Source organism: Centruroides vittatus, unplaced genomic scaffold (genome assembly GCF_030686945.1).
Source record: "Centruroides vittatus isolate TY-2023 unplaced genomic scaffold, ASM3068694v2 contig_546, whole genome shotgun sequence".
NCBI classification, from domain to species: domain Eukaryota; kingdom Metazoa; phylum Arthropoda; class Arachnida; order Scorpiones; family Buthidae; genus Centruroides; species Centruroides vittatus.
The window spans coordinates 1,085,901-1,111,153 of NW_027122322.1; the positions used below are offsets into that span (position 1 = coordinate 1,085,901).

General features: G+C 31.4%; 3 protein-coding genes and 2 long non-coding RNA genes across 11 annotated transcripts in view; 2 read left to right on the forward strand and 3 right to left on the reverse strand.

Annotated features, from left to right (window-relative positions):
* LOC136978571 (clotting factor C-like) overlaps positions 1–5,004 on the reverse strand; it is a 56,746-nt gene extending 51,742 nt beyond the window's left edge. For both annotated transcript variants that reach the window (XM_067274294.1, XM_067274293.1), the window contains exon 1: positions 4,923–5,004. In XM_067274294.1, coding sequence (XP_067130395.1) covers positions 4,923–4,944 — 22 coding nt within the window. In that variant the 5' untranslated portion in view covers positions 4,945–5,004. The remainder of the gene's footprint in view (positions 1–4,922) is intronic.
* Positions 2,014–3,417, reverse strand: RpL4 (ribosomal protein L4). The gene has a single exon (XM_067274314.1). The coding sequence runs from the start codon at positions 3,271–3,273 to the stop codon at positions 2,083–2,085; it is 1,191 nt and encodes a 396-aa protein (XP_067130415.1). The 5' UTR covers positions 3,274–3,417; the 3' UTR covers positions 2,014–2,082.
* Positions 5,005–13,711: 8,707 nt separating the features above from the next.
* LOC136978540 (uncharacterized) lies at positions 13,712–14,302 on the forward strand. The gene is made up of 3 exons (XR_010881243.1): positions 13,712–13,788; positions 14,024–14,086; positions 14,205–14,302. It is a non-coding gene; the product is annotated as an uncharacterized lncRNA (long non-coding RNA).
* A 994-nt stretch (positions 14,303–15,296) lies between these two features.
* LOC136978541 (uncharacterized) lies at positions 15,297–15,896 on the reverse strand. Its single transcript, XR_010881244.1, has 4 exons — positions 15,861–15,896; positions 15,696–15,770; positions 15,509–15,574; positions 15,297–15,354 (listed from the first exon to the last, which is right to left on the reverse strand). It is a non-coding gene; the product is annotated as an uncharacterized lncRNA (long non-coding RNA).
* Positions 15,897–18,195: 2,299 nt separating this feature from the next.
* The window catches only part of LOC136978590 (pleckstrin homology domain-containing family G member 5-like), a 102,757-nt gene continuing 95,699 nt past the window's right edge, over positions 18,196–25,253 (forward strand). For 2 of the 6 annotated variants that reach the window (XM_067274323.1, XM_067274328.1), the window contains exons 1-2: positions 18,210–18,421; positions 22,904–22,950. In XM_067274323.1, coding sequence (XP_067130424.1) covers positions 18,259–18,421; positions 22,904–22,950 — 210 coding nt within the window. In that variant the 5' untranslated portion in view covers positions 18,210–18,258. Of the gene's footprint in view, positions 18,422–20,229; positions 20,395–22,903; positions 22,951–23,302; positions 23,433–25,253 lie in introns of those variants that run through there. The other 4 variants (XM_067274325.1, XM_067274324.1, XM_067274326.1 and 1 more) reach the window with 4 other exon arrangements.

Genomic DNA, 25,253 nt, shown 5'->3' on the forward strand with positions numbered 1-25,253 from the left:
TGTGATCCGTAAAAAAAAAAAACTGGTAAACCAGGTTGAAAAGATAAAGCTCAGCAAAAATATCTTAGTAAAGGAAGCTTTTGAAAGTTATTGCATAAGAATAATGGAAGCAGATTTGACATGTAAAACTCAACACAACTACAGACTGCAGAATAAAGAATACATTACTCAGACTACAACTACAGGAAATTTTGAATGAAGCAATGTCACCATGATAATAAATAGGATAAACAAACATTTGCACAGAAAACAGCTTTGAGCTCTACTTTGTGTGCCTTAAAATTGTTGCATATACTGTACTGTACTGTACATTAACTTAGCTGAACATTAGAACATCTTTAAGCAGTATCAGCAAAAGTTGGGGGCAATAGGTTTATGAGTTAATAAGGGAAGATGAAATCAGGGGAGTGGGATGTCCAGGTATCGCAATAGTTAAGTATGTTATTGTAAATATCACATTTGTAGAAAAATTATTAGAATTGGTTTGGTTTATTTGGTTGCAGCAATGTGACATGTGAGCAATCTGCCAAGGAGGATGCATCCCAGAAAGACTTTTATGTAAAGCTGGCCTCTATTTAGGTATAACTTATGTGAAGAAAACCCAGAAAACACATGACCAGTCCATTTGTGATGTGTGAAGCCATGACCGACTACCAGTGTTTGGTGGTTTTATCTACTGTTACTGGAGGGTACTTATTACAGACCTATAAAATCCCCCTTCCTTAATATTTAAAGCTTAAGAGCAGGAGGGCCATACAAACTTCTGGTTTGCACTGAAAGTCACATTATTTCAATTCAAAAATTTTTTCCCCTGAACGGAGTTAGATACACAACCAGCATGACTGTATTGCTAACAGGAAAAGTATGATGTATAGGGAAAAAACATGACTACACTCCACACAAGTGCTATGTGCTATTGTCACAGTAATTAAGTGAATATATATATTTTAAAATTATATCCTTTTTTGTAAGAATTATATTTAGTTTATTTTCTTAAATTTTTTACCAATAGATGGCACTACATGTAAAGCCAGCAAATCAAATGTAGACAGAAATGGATATATACAAATCCAGTAGTTTGGATGGAATGTACAGTACATTATCTAACTTAGATGTATGTAATTATAACTGCAGAGTTTCATAGCAATTGGTCAAATGGCCTAGGTGTACATAGCAAACAAACATCCTCATTTATGGAGATTAGCATAATCTCAATAGATCAAGCCACATCAAATTAAAAAACTGATATATTTTCAATGGAAAATATTTTAATTTTTAGAATGTAAATATTCAAAGTTTTTTGTTGTGTATATTGATAATAAAAACTTATAGAAATAATTTTATAGCATTTCAATATTACTGTTCTATCACTGGACATATTCTATATATTAATCAAATCATATAGGTTTAATGAATTACTATCATTTTCATTTTATTTAATTTTAAATACAAGATTTTGTTTAGTTTTTTTTTGAATAAAATTTTATTCTATGCTTAAAAACTGTTCATCATCTTTACCAAATAGTACTTTAAATATGAAAATCTAAATGATATTAAAATGGAACAGCAGGTTTACTTTTAATGTTAAGCTATTCTCTACATTACAAGCACTTCCTAAAGCACAGATGGACAATCTTTTTATGTGTGTGCATCAAAGTCACATCTACAATGCAAAATTTTCTCATACCAACCAAAATCTTTGGGGTCATACTATTTGGTGTTTGGAGAAACCTTTTCAAATAATCAAAGATCTATATATATGCACACATTAAAAACCCAATAAATTCTTTACAAAACATTAAAAAAAATTACCTTTAATATTTTAAAAACAGAATAAATTTGATAAAAACTGTTATTTTGTAATAATTATAAATATTTAAAAATTTACAAAATACTCTTATCATAAATTTGATGAAAGATGATATGGCAGTAAAAAATTAACAGCACAATTCTGCTCTTAATTTCACTTAAGAATTCTTGGACTAGATTTTAAGGGTAAAGAAAGAAAACATATTTCCAATCAAATCATTTTTATTTTTTCCTCAGACACCATTACATAGTGTGGTCATTAAATATGACAAATTATTTGGGAGCCTCAGCTGGTTTCGGTGCTTTAGCTTTTTTTGGTTTAGAGGCTTTAGTTGCTTTTGATGGTGTCTTTTCCTTTTTCTCCTCTTTTTCTACCGCTAAACCTCGATTCTTCATCTTAATTTCTTCTCTCTCTTTCTTTCTTCGAAGAGCCAATAAAGCAGCATTACGCTTTGTAACTGCCGCATAAGGATTCAACTTCAACATAACTCTGATATTTTTCAGAGGATTTTTCTTCAACTTCCTTCTTTCTACCTTATGAACCGCAGGACGAATAGCTTTACGAATTTCTTCACTTTTCAACAATCTGGACAAATCAGTGTTAGACATCTTCGGCATCGGAAGATTGTAATTCTTCTTCTTCAAAGATTTTTTTCTCCAGGTTCCGTACAGGGAATCCAATTTACGAAAGGCACTTTCGGTCCAGATGATGAAACGACCGACGTGCCCGCCCGGAGCAATTCGCAAAAGATTGAGCTTCTCGACATTGATGGTCTCGATTCCGGGTATATTTCTGAAAGCTCGAACTAATCCGCTATCCTTACTATAGACCACCACCGGACCAAGACGCTGTATGCGACGACGATTTCTCATCTTTCCCTTACCGGCCCTGAATCTCTTGGATTGATAGACTTTCTGAATATCGGCCCACGCTTTCATTCTTCTTAAGAACTGAACCGCCTGCTTCGTCTTGGTGTATTCTTGGATCTTATCGCTTACGACCAATGGGACTTCGCTTATCTCTTCGATTTTATGGCCTTTCGACATAACTAAAGAGGGGACGCCGGTGGCAGCAATGGCAGAGCATATGGCATAACGACGTTGGTTAACGTTGATTTTGCGGTGCCAGCGTCTCCATGTCTTGGTAGGGGCAAACATTCTTCCACCTCTACACATATTTCCGAAAGCACCTTGACCAGAGCGATGGGTTCCTCCACCACGAACACGTGGAATTCTTGCTACTGCTCTTCCAGTTCCCCAAGATTCGGCAGATGTTTGATGTCCAGCGGCTTTAGAAACTGCATAAGGATGTCGTCTATTCTTTGCCATATTCATATGGACGAAATTGACGATATCCGGTCTAATCGGAGCCTTGAATACGGCAGGGAGCGAAACTGATGATCCCGACGGTTCATTCTTATCCGAATATACACTAATTAAAGGTCTGGCTGCGGCCACAGACATTTTTCTAATTAACTGTTCTTAAAAAATTCAAAATTAAATGTTCTGATAACCTTAATAAGTATTAATTTAATAAATGAAAAAACGATCACCTAGCCACGTTGTTCACGACTTTCTCTCCATACAAAATGGCGGCGAGAGACAAACACGCCACCAACTTCTTTCGAAATGACGAGAATAATTTCGCCAAAATTCAGCCAAATATATATTATTAAAGCATTGATTTAAAGTAAAATTAAATATAAATTTATAACCTCAATTTTTACAAATAAAATAATTTAAGCGCGAAGAATTGACACGTCGATATATTTTAAAATTATTAATTTTATTTGATAAAAATTTTTTAAGTATTTATTTCGCTTCTTAAAACAAACAGAATGTTGTAATTTAATTATAATATAAATAATATTAACAAAAAAAATATATTAATTGATATTTTATTGCTTTGTTTTGACGTAAGGTAGCATCGTATTAGAAAACGACGTACAAAAATAAATCAAATTTTTTTTTTATTTATTCCTTTCGTTGCACGGGAAATAAGGCTTTTTATCGTACCCAATATGAATTCAATCAGGACTATAATAGTTGCAGCCAGGAAATTTTTTAAACTTTTCCCCACCCCAATGTGAGCACTAAGAAGGCTTTTTATCGGGCTCATCCAGACCAAAATGGGCGTTCGCGGGATGAGGGACAGGGACAGACTATTCCTTAAAATATTCGTGGGATTTTTTGACCGCCCGGATTCGAAACCGGGTCCCCAGAGCAGTGGCGTAGCGTAGTGGGGGCGGCAGGGGCGACCCGCCCCGGGCGGCACTTTTAGGGGGCGGCATTTTTTCGCAATAAATAATAATAATATCTTGTAAAAATTTGTACCATTTCATTTCATATTTTTGTCGTACGTACGATTCGGACCGATTAAAATGAGCAGGGAATTTTTCATTACTTATTCTGTGACGAAACTGGGGAATCCCCTTTCTTTAAATGAATGTATAATAACGACATCTTGCTCATTGTAGCGACTGACAACACCGTCTGTACTGACTTGTAGGGATTCCTCGTATTTTATTTAAGAGGGTGAAATTTTCCTCCGCCCCGGGCGGCTGACATCCACGCTACGCCACTGCCCCAGAGCAATAGGTTGACGCCTTAAAAGCCTAGGTTATCCGATCTGCTACAGCCATGTAGTCCGATCCGTTTATGCCAGTCCAGGAAGACCCGACATATCCGGATCAGACCACATCATCAGCATCATCTCCGACATCCGATTGTCAATGAGGAAAAACTATGGTATAAATCAAAACTCAAAGAGATTTGGAAACGTTTGATATTCACGTTATTTATACCAGAAAGATTTGTAGTAGTAAATACTTTGCTCTAAGAAATAAAATAAACAAAATTATTAACCGTCAACGCTTGTTACTCCATGGAGAATTCCTATCATGTTTAATTATATATATATTATCTATTATAAAACGTAACATATACATACCATGCTATAAAAACAGGGCGTATAATTTAATTTTAAAATTAATATTCAAATTTTTTAAATAATTATATAATTTAAAAGATAAATAAGATTTAAAGGAAATATAATTTTCAAAAAGTACTATCAAACTACATCTATCACATGAATTTTATTTTATTTAACTTACCGAATAAAACTACCGGTCGCATTTTGCAAACGTTGCAACATAAGTTATCACTGTTACAGGAAAGACACTCGTACTAGGAAGTCGAGAACAGTTTAAAGATTAGGTTTTTTTTGTTTTTTATGAAGTTTTTTCAAAGCAATAAAATTTAAAAGCTAATATAAAAATTTAAATACATTTTTTTTCCCTTGATAAAATTGCCCACTTTTCAATAAGATCCTAAACTTTAAAAAATGAATTTATAATGGAGTTTCTGAAATGATTATAGATAGATAATTTAATTACATTTATACTGTATTTATTTTAAAAATTATTATTTATATAAATTAGAAATAATTATTTCTTTTATAATGTTTATTGTTGACAATCGTGGAATAATATCAGTAGCCTACTTCCGTAATATCATTAATCAGATCTTATTTCGAGAAAGAATTCATATTTCGCAGAATTACTATTACAGTAGAGCGTCGATAACTGGAACCAATTGGGGACTGGGGTCGTTCCAAGTAGTGATTTTTTCCAATTTCCGATTATGTACGAAAAAATATATTAACCTGTCCGATGTTCAAATTTTTCTTTGTTGCGTATCGCTTCCTGTTGAATTTTCTCCGTTGCGTGTCGCTTCGTGTTGAATTTTCGTCGATTTTAAGCCTAACGAAAATTTTTATAATAATAATCGAGGCTATCGTATCGTTAAAAATTATTTCTTTATTTTGTACAAACAAAATAAATATATTGAAGAATATAAAAAACATGAAAATTATACTTTAGAAGTAAATTTAGTATCAAAAACGTTCGATTCAGCACGACACAGTCCGACTGAAAATCGTTCCAGTTTCCGGCCATTTCAATTACCGGCGTTCCAATTTTCGACGCTCTACTGTATATATATATTTATTTTTTTAATGTAAAGACGTAAATCGTACTTTATTGTATTATTAAAATTTAATTTTGTATTGTGTTGCGTTACTTTTCCGGTTGTTAAAAAATATACTTTTACAGTATATTTTTAATTATAATAAATAAAATTGTTTGTGGTGCCATCTGTTGTGAGATTTTATTGTAAAATATTTTATATTATTAATTATTATAAAATGGCGAAAGGCTTAATTTTCAGGGTAGCGATGAGTTTCATAAAAAATTTTAAATGCTAAAAATAAAATAAATAATATTTTCATTAATGAGGATTTTACTCTTTATTAGCATTTACAACTTTTTATAAAACTCATCTTAACTCTCGAAATGAAAGTTTTTGCCATTTTATAATAATTAATAATATATAAACTTTTTTATAACAAAATCTCGTAACAGATGGCGCCACAAACAATTTTATTTATTAATAGCATGTTTAATAATATAAAAGTTATTTTTTAAATAAAATCTCATAACAACTGAAAAAGTTATGCAACTCATTGCTGGTTTTTTCTTTAATTCAAATAAAAATGGAAAAATTAATAAAAGTGCTGCTTAATTCCGAAAAAATAAAGTAAAAAATTATTTAATATGAAACTCATGCTATGTATAGAAGTTCTAATTATTATAATTAAAAATTATTTATTACTAAAATAAAAAAAATTGTAAATCTTAAAGAAAGAAAAAATAATAAAAGTTTTCTCGTTAAAGTGAAATTATAAAAAATTGAAAACTCATCTCTGATGAAGGCAAAAAAAAAAAAAAATTTAATGGAGAAAAGAAGAAAGTTAATAAAGGAAAATGCATTCGAGTTAAGCTGTTATTTCTTAAATTAAAAGAAAATGATAAAGAATTATATTTTTAAATTTTAAATAAACTTTTATACATGAATTAATCTCCTGATTAGTTCGTTCTTTTATCGTAGATTAAAATAAAAGATCGCGATCGAGACGAAATATGAGCATTTTGGTTCTTAAATCCATTAAATCTATTTTTTATGGTTCTCACAGTCAAGGCATACGAATATAACATTATAGAACCAATAACTGAAATTATTTTAATTAATATGTTTACTTTCTCGGCTATTATGTATAACAGAGTGAAAGTATGGCCATCGGTCAAAAAATGATACCCCAAAATTTGGGGGTTTTCTGTTAGTGTGTGGGGGAGAGGCACAATTTTGTTCACTCTTTGATGCGAAATAACTCCTGCGCCTTCTGTCGAAAATTCCTGAAATTTTGCGGGGAGGTTTGTGTATTAGGGAGATCGGTGCCGTTAAATTTTTGTGGAAAAAAATGGTCTTACTAAATAGAAACGGTGGCGTGTCGCATCTCGAGTAGGGATGACTTAAAGAAGGTTTTATTCGTTATTAGCATTTACAGATTTTTACGAAAGTCGTTTCTACCCTCAAAATTAAGCTTTTTTATAATAATTAATAATATAAAGAGATTTTTTAAATAGACTCTCATAAGAGATGACTCCTCATAGTATTTTAATTCTTACCGCGTAAATTACACAACTCGTTGCTGGACTTATTTTACTTTAATTAAAGTTTAAAGTAAATTTAATTATTAATTGACCCTTCGAATTTATATTTTGCCGCATTCTACAAATAAAACACAATTTCTCGAATACCCAATAAATTCCTTAATTAAAATCATTTGATAACGTCGATACTCTACAAAAAACCTTCAGATTAGACGGGTCTTTAGTTATAAAAAGTCTTTTAACAGCGGCTCGGCCCGGAATTTTACGTCACTCGAAGACAGAATAAATTGGTATTTGATCTAATCGGCAATAGGCTGTATCGAGAACCGGATCGATCAATCGCTGCGAGAATCGAATTTCGCTTTTACGTCTTTATTTACCACTCGATTCTTGACGAAAGTTCGGAGAACTGATCGCAATTTTCTTCTGTAGATTCGAAAATGTTCCCCGACTTTCACTTTTCAAATACAGCATTCGTGTTATACGAGTGTGTAGGGACTTGTTAAATCAGCATAAACTACCGACTGTTAACCGGGAATTGGCTAAATAAAAGAAATAATCTTCCAATTAGATTCATTTTTGTACATTTAAATATTTATGTATTCGATTTAATATTCTTATTCGGCCATTTTATCCGAATCTTAGAAAGAAAGGTTTAATTTCATTTTCTTTTTAGATTTAGTTGGTGGTGGGTTCGAGCCCGACTAACGGGTTGACCGCGTAGAATTTCCCGAGTTTACTTCCGGCTTCTAACACTCATATAGGAACTGGTTTCCCGTAAAAATTACAGCCGCGTTTCTTTATGCAGCGCTCGTGAAGCGCTTTACAGCGAACACACTGAAACTGGTTTCTAATTGGCCAACACTTCTCGTGACGTCATTTCGCTACACATTCGCTGCATAAAGAAACGCGGCCTACCCGAGAGGTTCACACGGGCGATCGGCCAAAGGGGTGCCCACGATCAAAGCAGATAGCCCAAGCGTTGCTTCGCTTATCCCATCAAATCCCTTTTTTAGATAAAAAATTGAATATAATTTTCGTGAAATTTTGGGTATTTTTACGAATTTCTTTAGGGATATTAAATCGTTTTTTGTGATTATACCTCTTTCTGTCCCACGAGTACTAAGAGGGCCTTTCTCCGTACTTATCGCGGGTTCGACCAGGACTCACAATGGGGAGTGGGATACTGAGGGACGGAATCCGACACGTTCGGGTGTGACGGTCCACGAAAAATTCTTAGGCATTTACTCGCCGGATTCCATCTCTGGTCCCAGGAGTGGTAAGCCGATGCTTTTACCCGGCCGTTATGGCCGGATGACCGAAGCGGTGATTTAGATGGGTTTTATTATAAAAAATGCAATATTGTAATTTTTGTAAAGAAAAAACAAAAATAAAACAACTTACGAAGCAGTGGCGTGCCGTGACATTTGATGATAGGGAAGCTGTGTTTCTGTAAGAAGCCGACTTACAGGGGCAATCAATTAATTGCGCGTCAGGGCTCGTTCGTATTCGTTTGTTCGATAAGCCAGTAAAAACCGTACACTTCTTTAAATGTATTTTTAATAGATTATCCGACGTACTTAATAAATAAGAAAGTTCAATATAATTACCTCCGTTATTAGATTCAATAAATTCCCTACGCCCTCTAAATGCCAATTCTCGCTTTGAGAAAAAACATATAACTTCTATTAATTTAGATATATCTATTAATCGTAATTATCTCGTTATAATTTTCAATATTTATTTTGTATTGTCTACCAATGTTAAATTCTATTCCTCTTTGATTTCCAAATTGCTTCAATTTTACGAAAGAATCGTCATTCGTCATGAATTTTATCGTCAAAATGTCGAAATTTTTTTGTCGACGTATTTATATTTAATTTAGGCATCGGTCTTCCTCTTTTAATAATGTTTTCTTTTTCATTCTACGGTCTCGAACCAAAACTTTTTTAAAATAAATTTTTGAATCACTAGCCACGATATAAGGGCTAGAATTAATATTATAAAAAAAAAACTTGGTAAAACAAAAGTGTGACAAATACACATGCCTAGTACAAAAATTCTTCAATTGTACGAATATACTTTTAAAGAAACTTATAATTAAATATAACTTTGTGAAGAAACGTACATAAAAATAACAAAATATTCTTTACTTTTTAAATCTTAAAACAATCCACTTACAAGTTAGTGAAATAGCTCCCTACGAGTGGCTAATGAATGGAATCGGAGACGGTCCAGGTAGGTGTGTGCGTGCCAAATCCCGAGGGTGCCGATACCGGTCAATGTCAAATGCCTCTTTTGTCGCGTCACTAGTATATCTCAAAGGACGCGACGGGGTTGTTGTAGATTTTAAACGTTTCTCACCATAGCTGTAAAAATCTAAATATGTTAAACTTAACAGATTGTCCGTCGTTCGTTTTCTAACTAATTCGTTTTAGAACCAAGTGTTCGCGGAAATTTCCAAAATTTACAACTTTTCGGTCACTCTCATTGAACTGGAAAAATTTCTGTCTTTATTACATCTAATATTACGAAGAGATCAGACCCCACTGTACTGGCAAGAGATTGGTTCCGTTAAGCTTCCGTTTAAGTAAAATTTCGGCTCTTTCATCGGGGTTTTATTTATGTTTCTAATTCTCTAATCGCTTAATTATTTAACTATTTCTTAAATAGAAATAAGTCGAAACCGGTTACTTTGTACTCGAATATCTGTAGTCTTGGGAAAGAAGTGGAAAGAAATTTTTATGACAACCGATACATAAATCGTAAATTTAAGGAAAATAAATTCTAGAGCTTTTTTTGTACCATTCTACATCTCATTCATTAAATTTGGTTGTAAACGATGCCGCCAAAGTACCAGTTAATTTTTAAACACTGTACTAGAATTGTACACGTTTTTTCTCCATCCCCTTGCAGATGGGACGTACTAAATCGTAATTTCACCGGTTTAACATTGAAATCCGTAAGTAATATAAGATGGGAGAGCGCAATAAACGCGGAATAAATATATCAAATATTTTAATGGATTTTTTTTAAACTTCTGTCAACTATACAGAACTATCATAAAAACGTGCCAGTAAACTCCTATCGGTTGGGTTAAGTTATAAATCTAGTCTAGGTGGGCGACCTTTTTTATTACGTGGGCCAGAATAAATTTTACGTTATTTCCGCGGGCCGTAGTAGTCAATTGACGCCTTCTTGCGACTCGTAATTTTTTTAGTCTGCAAATATAAAATAAATAAATAACAAGTTAATTACTACATTTATTTCTCTTATCGTTTTCGAAGATTACAAAGAATTGGAAAAATAATTGAATTAGTTATTTTTTTAATTTAATAATCTATTAAAGATCTCGCGGGCCGGATAGAAACTTTTCGCGAGCCGTAGCTGGCCCGCGGGCCGGGGGTTGCTCGCCGTTGATCTAGTCTGCTCGTGATTCACATAATCGGGCGAGGGCGGCCGAATATCTAGCAGGCAGGCGGCTAACAGCCCACAACCGCTCCGGGATATAAAATTAGAAGCTTTATGCGTGTGTTGCTTCTACCGGCTAAACCGTGACGTTGGTGCTCTGTAAAGCGCATGTGCCAATGCCTATATAATCTGGCTGATTGGAAATTGACCCGGTTTCGACATTCCTTCCGCCACCGAATTATTCGAATATACAATAGCAATATTATCGTTTTTTTCACATGTAGTATAGAAATTTGTAAAAGATACAAAATGCAGTTATAATAAAATATTAATTTTAATTAATTCAAAGTACGTTAAAATATGAAAATTTATATTTTATAAAATACAAGGGAAGGTCATTGGAAGGTGGAATCGGCGCTTCCATCGCTTCCAATGACGGCACGCCACTGTTACGAAGAAAAACTAATCATAAAATTAATAAAAATCTGAAGATTTAATCGTATACGGGCTTGATTTTTGCATTAATTTTTTAAAAATATAATTTAGAATTTTTTTTTTTTTTTTTTTTAACTCTTTCCGCCCTGTGGGCACTAAGAGGGCCTCTTTTAGTAGGCCCATTACGGGTTCGGCCAGGCCCACAATGGGGCGACCGGGTGGTGAGGGACGGGGCCCGACATATCCGAACGGACCACCCCCCGAAAAATTCCTGGGGATTATTCAACCCGCTCGGATTCGATCCCGGGTCCCCCAGAGCGGTAGGCTGCCACCTTTACCGCTCGGCCATCCGGCCGTCATAATTTAGAATTTAATGTCAAGTTTTACTTTTAGAAACGTTTAATTCTAATTTTTTAATATAAATTAAACAAAGTTATCTGCGCAATAAAGATTAAACAATAGTATTTATTGCGTTGTAAGACGTCGAAATAATAAAATCTCGATCCCCTTTTCAACTTTAGATATTCAATATTAACTGACCCATTGTTTTTATATCTTTCCTACCGGTAATATTTTTTAATGTTTTTATCCTTCCAAATATTATTATTTTAAATAAAGGATATAATTTCGGATTAAAATACATTACGTCTTCCATTTTTAAGGACTTTCTATCCGCGATTTTCCGATGGTAAATGTTGTTTAAATTATAAATATGTGTTTAGATTGTTTAAAATTTTATTTATTTATAACGAAAAATATATCGTAGGCTTTCCTCGAAGTTACCGATAATCCTTACAGTCGTTCGGGCAATTATTACGAAAGTGGACATATTCGATTTAAAAATATTACGGACAATGCTATAAATATCTCCCTGCTAATTCTCGGATTATATATCATATATATGGTAAGTTTCGATAAATACAATATACTTCTATTTATTTTATATTATTAAATAGATGTAAACTATCGAGAATTGGGTCAACCTACGGCCGTACCCGGGTTCGAATCCGGGCGAGCAACCGCAAGAATTTTTCGTGACCGTCACGGATATTTCGAGCCTCGATCCTTCCTGCCCGCCGACCGCGATGGAGCGGCGGGGTGGTAACGGACGACGACGGATATAATTAAAAATGCCCCTTTAACGAGCGCGTAGCTCCACAAAAACAAACAAACAAAAAACACTTAGACCCGGTGACGTAGGATAGAGCCGAGGCCAGTTACAATACGGGCAGTGGCGGATTTCTCGTTAGACCCTTCGGGTCCGTTATGCCTGGATCTAGAGGCGCAAAACTTGGAAATAGTAATAATAATAATAAAATAGTTTTACGTAGAAACGGAATTAGCGCAAATTAAAGCCTAAGTAGGGAGAAAATGATCGGTCGAGGAGCATCTATAACTCGTACGAATAAATTTTGAATAAATGGTGGCGGGCCTAATAACGACGGGGCTTTCGATAGTAACGCCGTTCTCTCCGTTGGAAAATCTGTAAAAATACAATTATTGCAGAATTAAGAATGATAAAATAGAGTCGTTGGATGCAAAAGTGGCACTGTTAGTCGGAAGGCGCCCGCTTATTGCGGGATGCCGTATTTATAAATCCGCCACTAAATACGTAATCCTTACTTCTAAAGCCATAAAAATAAACGAATAACGCGATAGTAATGTTATAATTACGTTAAAAATCCATTAATTAAGTTTTAGTAATAATACGTCGTTTATTTTTATCGTCGTGTACGGGGTGGCCAAACGGCGGGTTAAGCGAAATATATTTTAGAAGATTAATTTACGGGTGATCGAAGCCATTTGGAACAGCCGCCCGTTCTTTCGAAAACGCGATCGAATCGCCAATAACGCGCAGCCGTTGCCAACCGCGTTCAACCATTCTTATACCTAAAAATATCTTTTGGCCGTCCCGTATACCCGTATGAATACAAAATCATTAATTCCCTATCGTTTACGATTCAAACTAATATAATTTTGAATTTTATGCTAGGATTATCTTATAAAGTATTTAACTACGTAACTTACATTTCCAAAGATTTTTATTTTTATTATTTTGTACAAAAGTAAGTCCGAGTACAAAATATTATTTTAAATTATGTATTAAAAAATACTCGGGGAATAATAATAAGATTTTATTCGGAATATTTCTGAGGGAGAGAATTTTTTTCGTCGTCGTCCGCTAAACTTTTCCGAAATTTATGCGACGAAATTGTAAGTAAAATTTATATTAAAGCTCTTTTATTGCATTTTTAGAATCGTAAAAACGCGAATGGAACCGAAACGGTCGAAAATAGCGACGTAGAAAATCTAAAATTTCTCCGGCAAGAGGTAATTTCCTTCGATCACGTCGAGATTTTTGCCTTAAGATACGGTTCCAACTGGCAGAAATTAATTAAAACTTTTAAATATTTAATTATATATTAAGCGTTTTTTAGGTGTGTCGGATTAATAATAATTGCGAAGAAAAGGTACGTTTAAATATATCGTGGAAAATTGACTCTATACTAATATATTATTTACATAATTTACACTTTTTTCTTCCCAGTTATCCGCGCTTAAAATCAGTTTGGACGATTTTAACGAAGAGAAATTGGAAATTTTACAAGATTTAAGAGAGCGGGTACGGTATTTGTACAGTACATTAAGACATATATACCGTATATACAAACCTCTGCGCGTGTATACGCTGTATTTATAATTATACGGAATGGGGAAAGAGAGGGAGGAAGAGGAAGAGCTGGGGATTTTCTCCGTATCCGGAGGAAACTCGGAAGCCCGTAGTCTCCCCCGTAAGATTAATGCTATATTTATTAACGGATGCGCTTATTTATTCTATGGAAATATTTATTTTACAGGTGAAAATGCTATCGTTGAGAATGCGTCGTCTAGAAGTGAGGAAAGCGCTATTCGACCCTTCGGTAATAATTTATTCGACGAATTAAAATTCGTTTTAATATTAACTATTTTAAAATAATATAAAACAATATTATTCTCCGATGCTTCATTTTATATTTATTAATTATTAATAAATTTTAGTTGGAAAATAAATTGAAACGGTTGAAAAACGAAGTGAACGATAAAGAAGACGATGAAAATGAATAGAAAATCAATGTTATTTCTATAATTAAAATTAAATATAAATATAAATGTTAAAATTATTTTTAAATTATCGAGAATATTTTGTATAAACTATAACGAGTTATACACGCATCTTTTTATTCTATATAAAAAAAAACTCAATGATAATTCTATCGGTTTTCCTCTCTTCCTCGTAGGAAGTCCGTCCTGTTTTAATTTAAAATATTAGTTCAAAAATGTAATTTTAAAATCTCTTATTAATATAATTAATTATAAATTAAATTTCCCCTCAATCTTTCCAAAAAAATCCATTATTTTTTCTACATTTTATCAATTAAACCCGTATTATTAAGGTCGAATTTACACGCTGTTTAGAGTATGTAAAATATTCTAAAAATGATAAAATTATGTAATAAAAATTAAAGATTTATTTATGCCGAGTCTTTATCGATTAGGATCGGATGTTGGAAGACGAAGATACGATTTAATGGTAGAAGAGAAATGAAAGTCGAGATTTAGATGTAAAAAATAATAAAAATATATAAGGGAATTTTCGAATTTATACCGAATATCCTATTTTGATTGCTTAACAGACTTTCTGGAAATTCAATTTCGTGCTCTCTTAAAATAATCATTCGATCTAAATCGACGTTTTTGTTAAGATTGAAAAGAAGTTCCGATTCTTTTTCCAACTCCGAAGGATATTAAATGCCATATACAGATACACGGAAGAGAAGGGAGAAAACGACAACGTAATTAATACATTTTCCTATCAGGAATGAGGAATGAGGCCCACACCCTCTCTACAAATCTACAAAATCCTCTCTTCTCTCTCGTGTTTTATATGTAAAACACTAAATTTTGGGGGCTTTACTTTGTCTAGTTTAGGGTCAAACATCCTTACTGACACATTGTATAATATTACAAGTTATTATATAGGCCTATGGGGCTTAAATATATCGACTTCACCCTAATTTATATTTAAATTACATACAAAAATAACAATATTTTCATATTTTATTTTAAAATACTAAAATTTTACAAATCTTTTTTTTAAATTATTTAATAAATTCTTGTTAAAATCTTCATTTAACCAACTCCTGATATCCTATTAATTAAAAGATAAACACTAATTAAGATAATTACGTACAGGGAGGCCCAAAAATCAATTAATCGTGACTCTTTTGGGTCACCTTTATTTTATTGTATTTAATGCTATTTTATTATTATTTTTAAAAATTAAATTAAATTAAAATTTTTACGTCATAATTAAGTTTTGATTTCTTCCTTTCTTCAATGGAATAAAGTCGAAATGTTAAAACTTCAATCTAAAAAATACAAAAGAAATTTTTTTTTAATTAAAAATTAAATTTGATTTATTTATTTATATAATTTTTAAAACTTTTAAAATTATTATTATTATTATTTATAAATAAATATGTGAATTACCTGATTTAGTAAAGATTTTATTTCTTCTTTTTGATTTTGAATATTCTCTCTTAAAACTTCTTCTAAGTCACATAACTAATTATATATATAAAAGTATAAAACTGATTAATACTATTTTTAATAAACGTTATAAAATTATAAAATAATATTAATTAATTATCAAACCATTTTTTCGTATTGAACCTGTATTTTATAAATCTGGAAAATAAAATAAAATAAAATATTAATTTCTGTAAAAGTCACCAGATGGCCGCACTAGTCAAATTTCACTATCAAAATAAACGATTAATATTATTTAATGGAAGAAAATTAATTTTTTTTTTTTTTTTTTTTTTGCATTTTATATGAAAAATTTCGACAGAAAATACCAAAATTTGATAGATTTTTTAATTAGCCAATTTAATTTATATTGTATGTAAGCTTATATCAAGATAAATATTAAATACAGTAAATAGAAATAATACGTATGACCTAGTTTCGCGGCGCTACAATCGATAGATGATGTAATAATTTCCAGTTACACGGAGAGTTTGGTTTCTGTGTATTGTACTTTGTGGTATGTAAGTTACATACCTTATACGTTACGTAATGTAACGTATAACTTACGTACAGGTAGGGATGGTATATACAGGTTTCTTAGTATCCTACATTTTCTGCAGTGTCTTAGAAAGTAACTCGAAAAAATTTGGTCCGAATCAGTCAAAGGGTTTAGATGCTAATAAGGAAAAGAGATTTCCAGGTTTTATGATACAGATTAGGCAAAATATACATATATGTATACATGTATATTATACTAAACATCTGTAAGTCTATCGTACATGCATGTGTGCGTATATGTATCATTACATCCATATATATACGATAACCTTCACTGTTAGTCCATAATTGGTTCTTGGATAACCGTCATAAAGCGAACACACATTTCCTCATTACTTGACTGTCCATTGTGTGCCCGGTGTGATTTAAAGAGGTTGTCTTACTGCCCACAGAGTGGAAAGAGGCAAAAAGCAAATTAATCAAGAGAATTACTTTTTATTGATATTTGTTCTCCTCATCATTAATCAGGATTATAGTTAGCATTATACAATTAATTAAATATTTCTCACAATCCAGCAGGACCGGTCGAGAAGAGGAAGCTAGGGATTTTTCCCCTTACCCGGGGGAACTTACGGGCCCTATAAAATTAATGTTATACTTACTAACAGAAAATGAAATGTTTAAGAATGCTTTTTTAAAATAAAGAAAACGTTCTACATATTTTATTTCTTCAAACAAACAATGGCTAGAGGGGCCGGCTAAGAATCGGAAAGGGCCCGATAGAAACGATTTAATCGTTTATTCTAATTAACCGTACACGTAAAAAGTTACATTCTTTATTATAATTCATATAAATCGTATTGATTTTATATAAGCCAACAAATTAATAATAGAAATGCTCAATTTTCCAGCAATTATTTTATGCTTCGAGAGCCGAATTTTCGTCGGACGAAAACCCGAATTTCTTCATTTATTCGGCTTGTTTTGACGATTTAAATTATTTAAGATAATATAAATTAAAACAATAACTTAATATAATTTATATTTATATAAAAAAAAATAACATAAAATTAACAAAAATATAGGTCTAACCTGTCGAAATTCTTCTTTCAGTTCGTCTTCCGAGTCTCCATTTTCGGTTAATTTTCTTCTTCTAACATTTTTAATGATATAAATCTAAAATAAATGAACGAATGAATAAATAAACAAAAGAAAAATTATTCATAATTGAGCCCTTAATAAAAAGAAATAAATCAACGTTTATAAGAAAGTGGAGAAGAATATTTTAATGAAAGAAGAAGAAGAAGAAGATATTTTTCTTAGTTTAACAACTTTATACAAGATTCTAATTGAAAATTTTGTAGATTATTTTTGATTAGAGCCTTACAAGGAAGCTTTTATATTAGAGTTTTGTATATCCTGTAAGTCTGGCTAAAAATAAACTACTTGAAGTTATCGATAAAAGCAGCGATTGTCATTACAACAAGAATTGCATGCAACGTGGCCAAGAAATTAAAACATAGTTTGAAAAGGCTGATAAATATTATTAATTTTGTGTCATAAAAAACTAGCAAGAAGCTTCAACTAAACGAGATGTTAATGATGAAGAAAAATGTAGAAGATGGAGAAGGAGGAGGAGGAGGAGGAGGGACGTTACTTTGTAGATTATTATGTAGAATCCAACACATAATAAAAGTATATTAAGCACATAATTTATCGAAGCTGCTGCAACCGAATCTCTGTCATTATCTTGATTGAAATTCTGGCTTGCATAATTGATAGCATCTTCTCCATTCTCGCTACAAAACTTATTAAAATTACGAAATTTAATATAATCTAATACGAAATTTATATAGTTAAACAGCTTACCAACATCGTCCTGTTAGACTTTAAACAATGAAATAATTATTTCGTGTCGGTTATTATTGTGTGATACTCGAAGGAAATTATCATTAGAAATTGTCGAAAACATCTTAATTAAATCATGACGTCAGATGTGAGATAATTACGGGAAGTAGTTCACGTGATGCGGAAACATCACACACGTGTTTTACTAAAAACCTGTCATTGTGGACAGGTGCTCGGCAGCGTGATGAAGGAAAAGTGTAAGGAGGCAACTTCGAGATTTCTAACAGCTAATTATTCCTTCGAATCGGTATTTAACGCTTTAACGAAAAGAAAAAACATAGGTTAGTGTTATAATTATATTATTCTAAGACAGTTTTATGTAATATACAAAGGGGTGGTGTTTATGGAGTGTTGATATTAATGGCACCCATTAGAGTAAAGGCGCGAAATTAGTCGTCGAATAAAATATCCAAACAAAAGACGACGATGATGATGACGATTTTAACGTGTGAAAAATATTTTACTGGTTCTTTGTTTGAAAAAAAGATGGTCGTTATAAGCGTAGGGGTGGTCAGAATGTGTTGTTCACTCGACCTGAAATCCGTAATGAACACTTCTAATAAGATTGGATAGAAGCTTTTTGATCGATAAATGGAGTAAAATTATTTTTTAATGGATTTTTTTATAAAGAAAAACTTATTTTTTAAAGTTTTCTTCCGTTTTTTTATTAATATTTTATAGTTCTTTTTCCGTAGAAGTAGGCTAAGTTAAATCTTAGTTTGGTATGTTTTTATAATTTATTACATTAAGAAACCCTATTTTTGACATTTTTAAATAATTTATTATTACAAATTTTTCTACTAGACATTTAAAGAGTCATACATTAGTATATTTCACTTCTCACCTCAAATTTTACAGAGATTTGACTCCGACTTCTATGCATTTTTAGTACATTTTTATCATTTAAATACTTATAAAACGTATATATTTCGATATATTATATATTTATCTATGCATAAATTATGTTTGTACACACTTTCACCTTCGTATATATAAATTTTTCCTCCGTACACATCGTTTAATGCTTAAAATGCACGAAAAGTAGAGCAAGAAACAAAGGATAAAAATCTAATTACTCAATTATAAACCGTTGAAAAATTATCCATTGTTCGATAATAATTTTGTAATTGTAAATTGAAAGAATCTGTATGATATTTAGGGCACGAAGAGCCTTTAAAGATGAAAATAAATCTATCATCTCGCCTACTTGAATTATATTTTTATTATTTAAATTTATTCTCACGTCAGTTCCTATTATTAATCATCCGAAAATATTGATTTAACTTTAACAGAATATTATATTTTAAACATTACAAAATGGAGGCGCTAACAGGATCTAACAAAACTAAAATGGCCCCAAAAAAATAAAGAAGAAGAAGAGGGGAAAGAAATAAATGTTTATCATCTGGAAAGATAAATATTTATCGGGATTTAGTTGATTTAAATTTTTCCTCGTAACACGAGTTTATTGGATGAATCAGAAGAAACAGAATTTAGTTAGAAGAAATGTGAATTCCAGGCACAAACAACTCGGATGTTCACAAAAGTTCCCAAGTTTCCTTGGTCTTTTATGGATATAATGTTTATTATGGTTACACTTAAACATCTGGACACTTTTCTCCCTTCTTTCCATTAACCTTATTTTTAGTTTTCGAATAACTTTATCATATTTTTCGCTTATAGTTAACTGGCTTAATAGTTTCCATGCCAAGTCCACCTCCTCCCCCCGCAGCATCCCATTCCTACATCACTTACTCTATCAAACTATACACTTTAAATATGTCATTTCCATTTTTAAAAATAATGTTTCGACCTTGTACGAGACCGAACGAGCGATTTTCTTTCACTAAATTACATGGTATTATCTCGTAGACATCAAATACAAAGCGATTTGTTACGTCAAATTAATCGTTGTCTATGTTACATAATGGAGTGCGCTTTATCCGAAAGGATGTGTTTAAAAGTGACATTACTTCATCAGTCTTGGAAAATCTATTTAAAAAAAAAAGAGGGGGGAAAGGAGAAGGTTTCATCGAAGAGATTGCCTCCTTACAATGACGTCTCGACAAAAATCCAAAAATAGTAACTAAGCAGGTTAGGGGTCGAGACTCGACTCAATCAACTCTTTCTACTATTTTGACCCGTCTAATGTAAACGGAGATTCATTTGCACTTTGACTGGACTAGTATGGATGTACTTTGCAACTTGCGAAGAAAAGCTAGAAAACTTTCATTACCTGTTCTACTCAATTTAGGTAATTCTTTAAACTGTATTACTCCTGTCTTTTTTTCTTTGTTTTTTTTCTCGTGTGTGTTTTCCTTTCTTCAAATGTAATTATATTTAGGTTTGAAGGTTATGCTTTATCAGATCTAACTGTAATTTTCTCTTATTCTGCTCTTATTCTTACATAATACTAGGGTTTTTAAATGTTAAGAGGATTTTAAAATGGTCTTTTAGAGAATAAAATTCATTTTAATGCAGTTTTAATGAATAAAATAAATTTTTAGAGGAGTTTTAAAGAGTAAAATGGGTTTTTAGAGGGGTTTTAAAGGAAAAAAAGTAAAATTTTAGAGGAATTTTAGAGTAAAATGGGGTTTTAGAGGAGTTTTAGAAAATAAGATAACTTATATTATTAGAACAGGTAATATAAAGAAGGATCTTTAGATATAAATGAGATTTGAAAATGGTTTCAGACCCAGTTTTAAATGATAGAGAGAGATTAGAAGGACTTTTGGAAGGACTTTTAGAGAAATTCTTTAGATAGTAAGGAATTAGGATAGTGGTAGAATTTTGGAAGGTATTTATAGAGGACTCTTTAGATAGTAATAATAATTTAGAAGATTTTTTTAGATAATAACAAGACTTTTAGAAGAATTTTTACATAATAGTGGTTCAATATGAAACTAATTTAAATAAATTTTATAACTTAGGGTGTGGTTGGTATATTAAAACCATTCTGTATAATATTATTCCTGGTAATCCCTACTTAATGTCATTGATCTATTCAGATGGTACTTTTTTTAAAATAAAAGGTGAGCGTAAAGATAGAAAAAATTTAGTTTTATTTATCAACTTTCATATCTTAATTAATTAAACTTATTAATATAAATAAATGCCAGCTTCTTTGTATCAATTCAAAGTTGTTAATCAAGTCAGAGCAGTAATTTAAATGAAAAAATGAGAAATAAAATACTAAACTGTAAAAATTAAGTAGTTGAAGTTGTTTGATAATTAATAAAGAAGCCATTCTTTGTAGCTTAAAGTCATTGATCTGTTATGAATGGATATAAAAGGGTAAAGTATATGTATTTACATATGATAAATGGTAAAATAATTGGTAAATAAGAGATAAATATATTTAAATGGTTGAATAATTACATCCATTATAAATATATTAATTACTCTGAAGTTTGATATGTAAAGATTTATATAAATTAATCACATGTAAAAGAATTAACAAAGGTTAAAATGACTAAGTTTAATAGTTAAATAAGTAAATTAAGAAGGGTTAATTACATAATTAATACTGATCCAAACTCACTCAAAGAAGCAATAGGGAAAAAAAATTACAAATGAGCAATTTAGTATAATTAATTAATTTAATTACATTTTAAAATAACTCAATTATTACAAAATTAACTTGAATTTTTAATTTTTAAAGAGGTTTATCCTTCTTGCTTTTTTTTTTTTTAAGTACAAATGTACCCAAAATCAGCATTAGACTATGAATAAAATAGTAATAAAATAAGCAAAAAGTAAGAGAAAACAAAGGCAAATAAACATATTATATTGACCAATTGTAATAGTTAAATAATTCTGTTGTTACATAGAAAAATGGAAATTTGATAACAATACATCTGTTATTAATTATTCAAAAGAATTGCATGTATAATAGCATCTATAACCTAATGTAGGTCAGGTTTGTAATTATTAATTCTGACTTATGTGACGTGCAAATATATATAAAGGTAAATTAACAATTGAAATGAATAATTGAATGGAAGTTATAGCTAAGTAAGGTCAACGAACACTTAAACAGTGCTTAGTTATCACGCAAATACTTAGGAAAAAACACTTTCTCCAATACAATTCCTCCATTTAATCATCATTGTTTTGCTAGAATAAGTAGAAAAAAGTCTGAAATAATACAGCTTTTTATGATAAAAACACTAGGAAATTAATAATATATCAATTAATAGGTCTACAGCATCTGCAGCATATGTATATAAATTAATACAGCTTCTTCAGCACATTTTATAGGAAAAAAACCAAAAAAAATTTTTTAAATGTTAATTAATATAACATCTGCTGAAATAATACGGCATAAGCAGCATTTTTTAACGATAAAAAAACACAAGGAAATTTAAAAATATCAATCATCTCCTTCTATATAAAAATGAAAGTTATTTTTAAACTTTTCTAGAATAATTTTTACAATATTCTCTAGAGTAAATAACATTCTCTTTGTTTCATTTATAATTAGTTCAGGGTGTGGTCTAGAATACATAATTTTCTGTAATCTTAAGCTACCATTTACTATATTATACTTTAATGTGTTGTTAGGAGACATGCAATGTCAAAACTATAGCTACAGTTTATATGGAAAAATATATATAAAAACTTATCCATTAATTTCAATAAATAACGCCTGACGTCTTATACAAGTTTAATAATATTCTAGTAACACGATTTATGAGTAATTCTGTACGTTATACAAATTTATATAAACGACTGCGCGATTTAATTCAATTTTATCTCCACAGATGGCACCACGCAAAAATCGAGTTGGAGCCATTCATTTTTTAAACAGGTAAGAATTATTTTTAAGTTAAATTTATTGTTTTTAAAACGAATGGGGTATAAAATGGGAGGGATATAAAATAAGAAGAGAAAGAAAAAACGCCAGTCGAGCGTCGAGGTCGTTGTACCGCGTGGACGTTAATCGTGATTGACCACGTGCCTAGGTATAGGTTAGTTCAATCGATCAATTGATAACAACGCCAATTTAATTATTCATTTTTTTTTTTTTTTTAAGATAATGGTTTTGATTTCGAGGGGCGTCTTTTCACTAGATTTTGGTGAAATGTTTTTATAAAAATGATCGGCGTTAAAATCATCGAGATGCTTCGACCGTTCGGACGTGTGTTTTAGTACCTGGCGGCATCCAGCCAGTTAGGTACGTGCTACCTAGACGTAGTTGTGACGTGTCTGCACGACAGATGTTCACTTCCATCTGCCCCATATGCGTTTTCAGACCGAGTTCTGTTAGTTTCTATATACTTACTTATCCAGGTGAGTGTTTAGTTAAAGAATTCTTTTATTATTCCTCTAAAACACAATTTTTTGCGTCACACATAACTAAAAGTTACCTAGCTGTGTATTAAACAATACGTATTTAAAGATGAATTTGATATATTCGCACCTTAATTAATAGTACGAAATGATTTTTTCCCCTTTATGATTAATCAAAAAAGGAATCGATGAATTTATTAAAGACACGAGTCAATTACTTAGGGAAAAATCTGTAGGTGTCCAGACAGGTCCGTGACCTTTGCTTTGTCCTGCTGCGATAAATTGATCGTGACGTCATCGAGTAGACGATCGCCCATGTGACAAATAAGCAACCTTAAAAGGTGACACACCCTATCGATGGGGTGTTTTTTTTTTCTTTAGAGTTCGAACTTGAAATGACTTTTTTAAGTTATAACGAACGTGGGATTTAGCAAAGGGGGGAGGGGAATAACTATATTCCATTCAGGTTTTCGAGTGACTCGATTCACCAGCCGTGACCTTAACGGACAAGTAAGTCAGTAAATTAAGCTGTGTTATAAGAGTAGGAAACAATGGAGTGCATAGTACAAAAGTCCAACATGGAGTAAGGTTGGTGTTAGTTTATAACTTGATTAACTCATTAAAAACGTTGTTTCGATCGTCGTTAAAGCTCGGAAAAGGTATTTGAATGACAATTTTAACGTTTATAACCTTTCATATACGTAATTTTTCGTGTTTCGTGGTTAAAATACATCCAGCTTTAGCTATTATAGAGATTAGAGTTAATAACGTTTGCTTTAAACCAATAGCGTAAAAGTTCATTATATAATGAGATTATTAAAATGAACTTTGAGTGCGTAAAAGTGTCGGTTCGGATAAATTCATCCCGCTGTTCAATTGTTTACTTGTTAGTTACGAAACTTTATTGGATAACAGTTTCGCTTTTAATGAACAAAGTTGAAAAATTAGAAAATATACTTGCCTTTGGAAGGATTTATATTATAATTTTGCTGTTAAAATCTTATTAAATCCCCTAAAAAAAGATAAAAACGAATATAACGCGAATTGCCGTTGTGAACTTCGTTATGTCCTAGTTACATTAATAAACAGATCGTTAATTTTTAAAATGAAATCAAGGTTAATGAACAGAATTTCTGCTTATAAAATATCATATTTTTTTAAAATATATTAAGGGCACTTAAGTTTTTTATCGGAGCAAAAAACAAGTGGAAGAATTTAGCTCTTGTGTAAAGCTCTCTCCACTAATTATACGTTCAGTGTAATAGCGAAAAAACGGTTGATTAGTGAATATTCCACTCGTTAAAGCCCTAGAAAACTCGGTATAGCGATAACGTGACGTTATATAGCTTTATGTTAGTTCACTTACCTCAACAGTTTCCGATTATTTGTTTTCAACTCATACAGAATTCATGAAGTGTTGATCGTTAGTAGAAACACTCTGTTACAAAGATAAAAATTTCGTTTAGGTTAATTGAATTTTTATCTGTTATTTTAGCTTGAGATTTTTATTTTGCCAAGCGATACGTATCCAAATTAACGAAGGACCTAGTAAATTATCCGTTACACGTCGTACTAAAACGATAAAACCGTATACACTATAAACAAAAACAGCGTTATTTTAAAGTCTATTAAGATAAAGAAGTTACAATATTTACAAAAGTATCAGTCATTTCTACTAAAGTTTTTCCCTTTAAAAGACCACTTACGGTGATGAAAGTAATTTTATTAAGTTATCAGCATTAAAACTTTCACTAAGATACTTCAAATAAAGACATCTTCGACTTTTCTGTACCGAAATTGAATTATATTTTATAGAAAGAA

What these genes read in the sequence shown, in the direction of transcription:
- RpL4 (XM_067274314.1), bottom strand. Translation starts at nt 3,273, where the DNA reads ATGTCTGTGGCCGCAGCCAGACCTTTAATTAGTGTATATTCGGATAAG.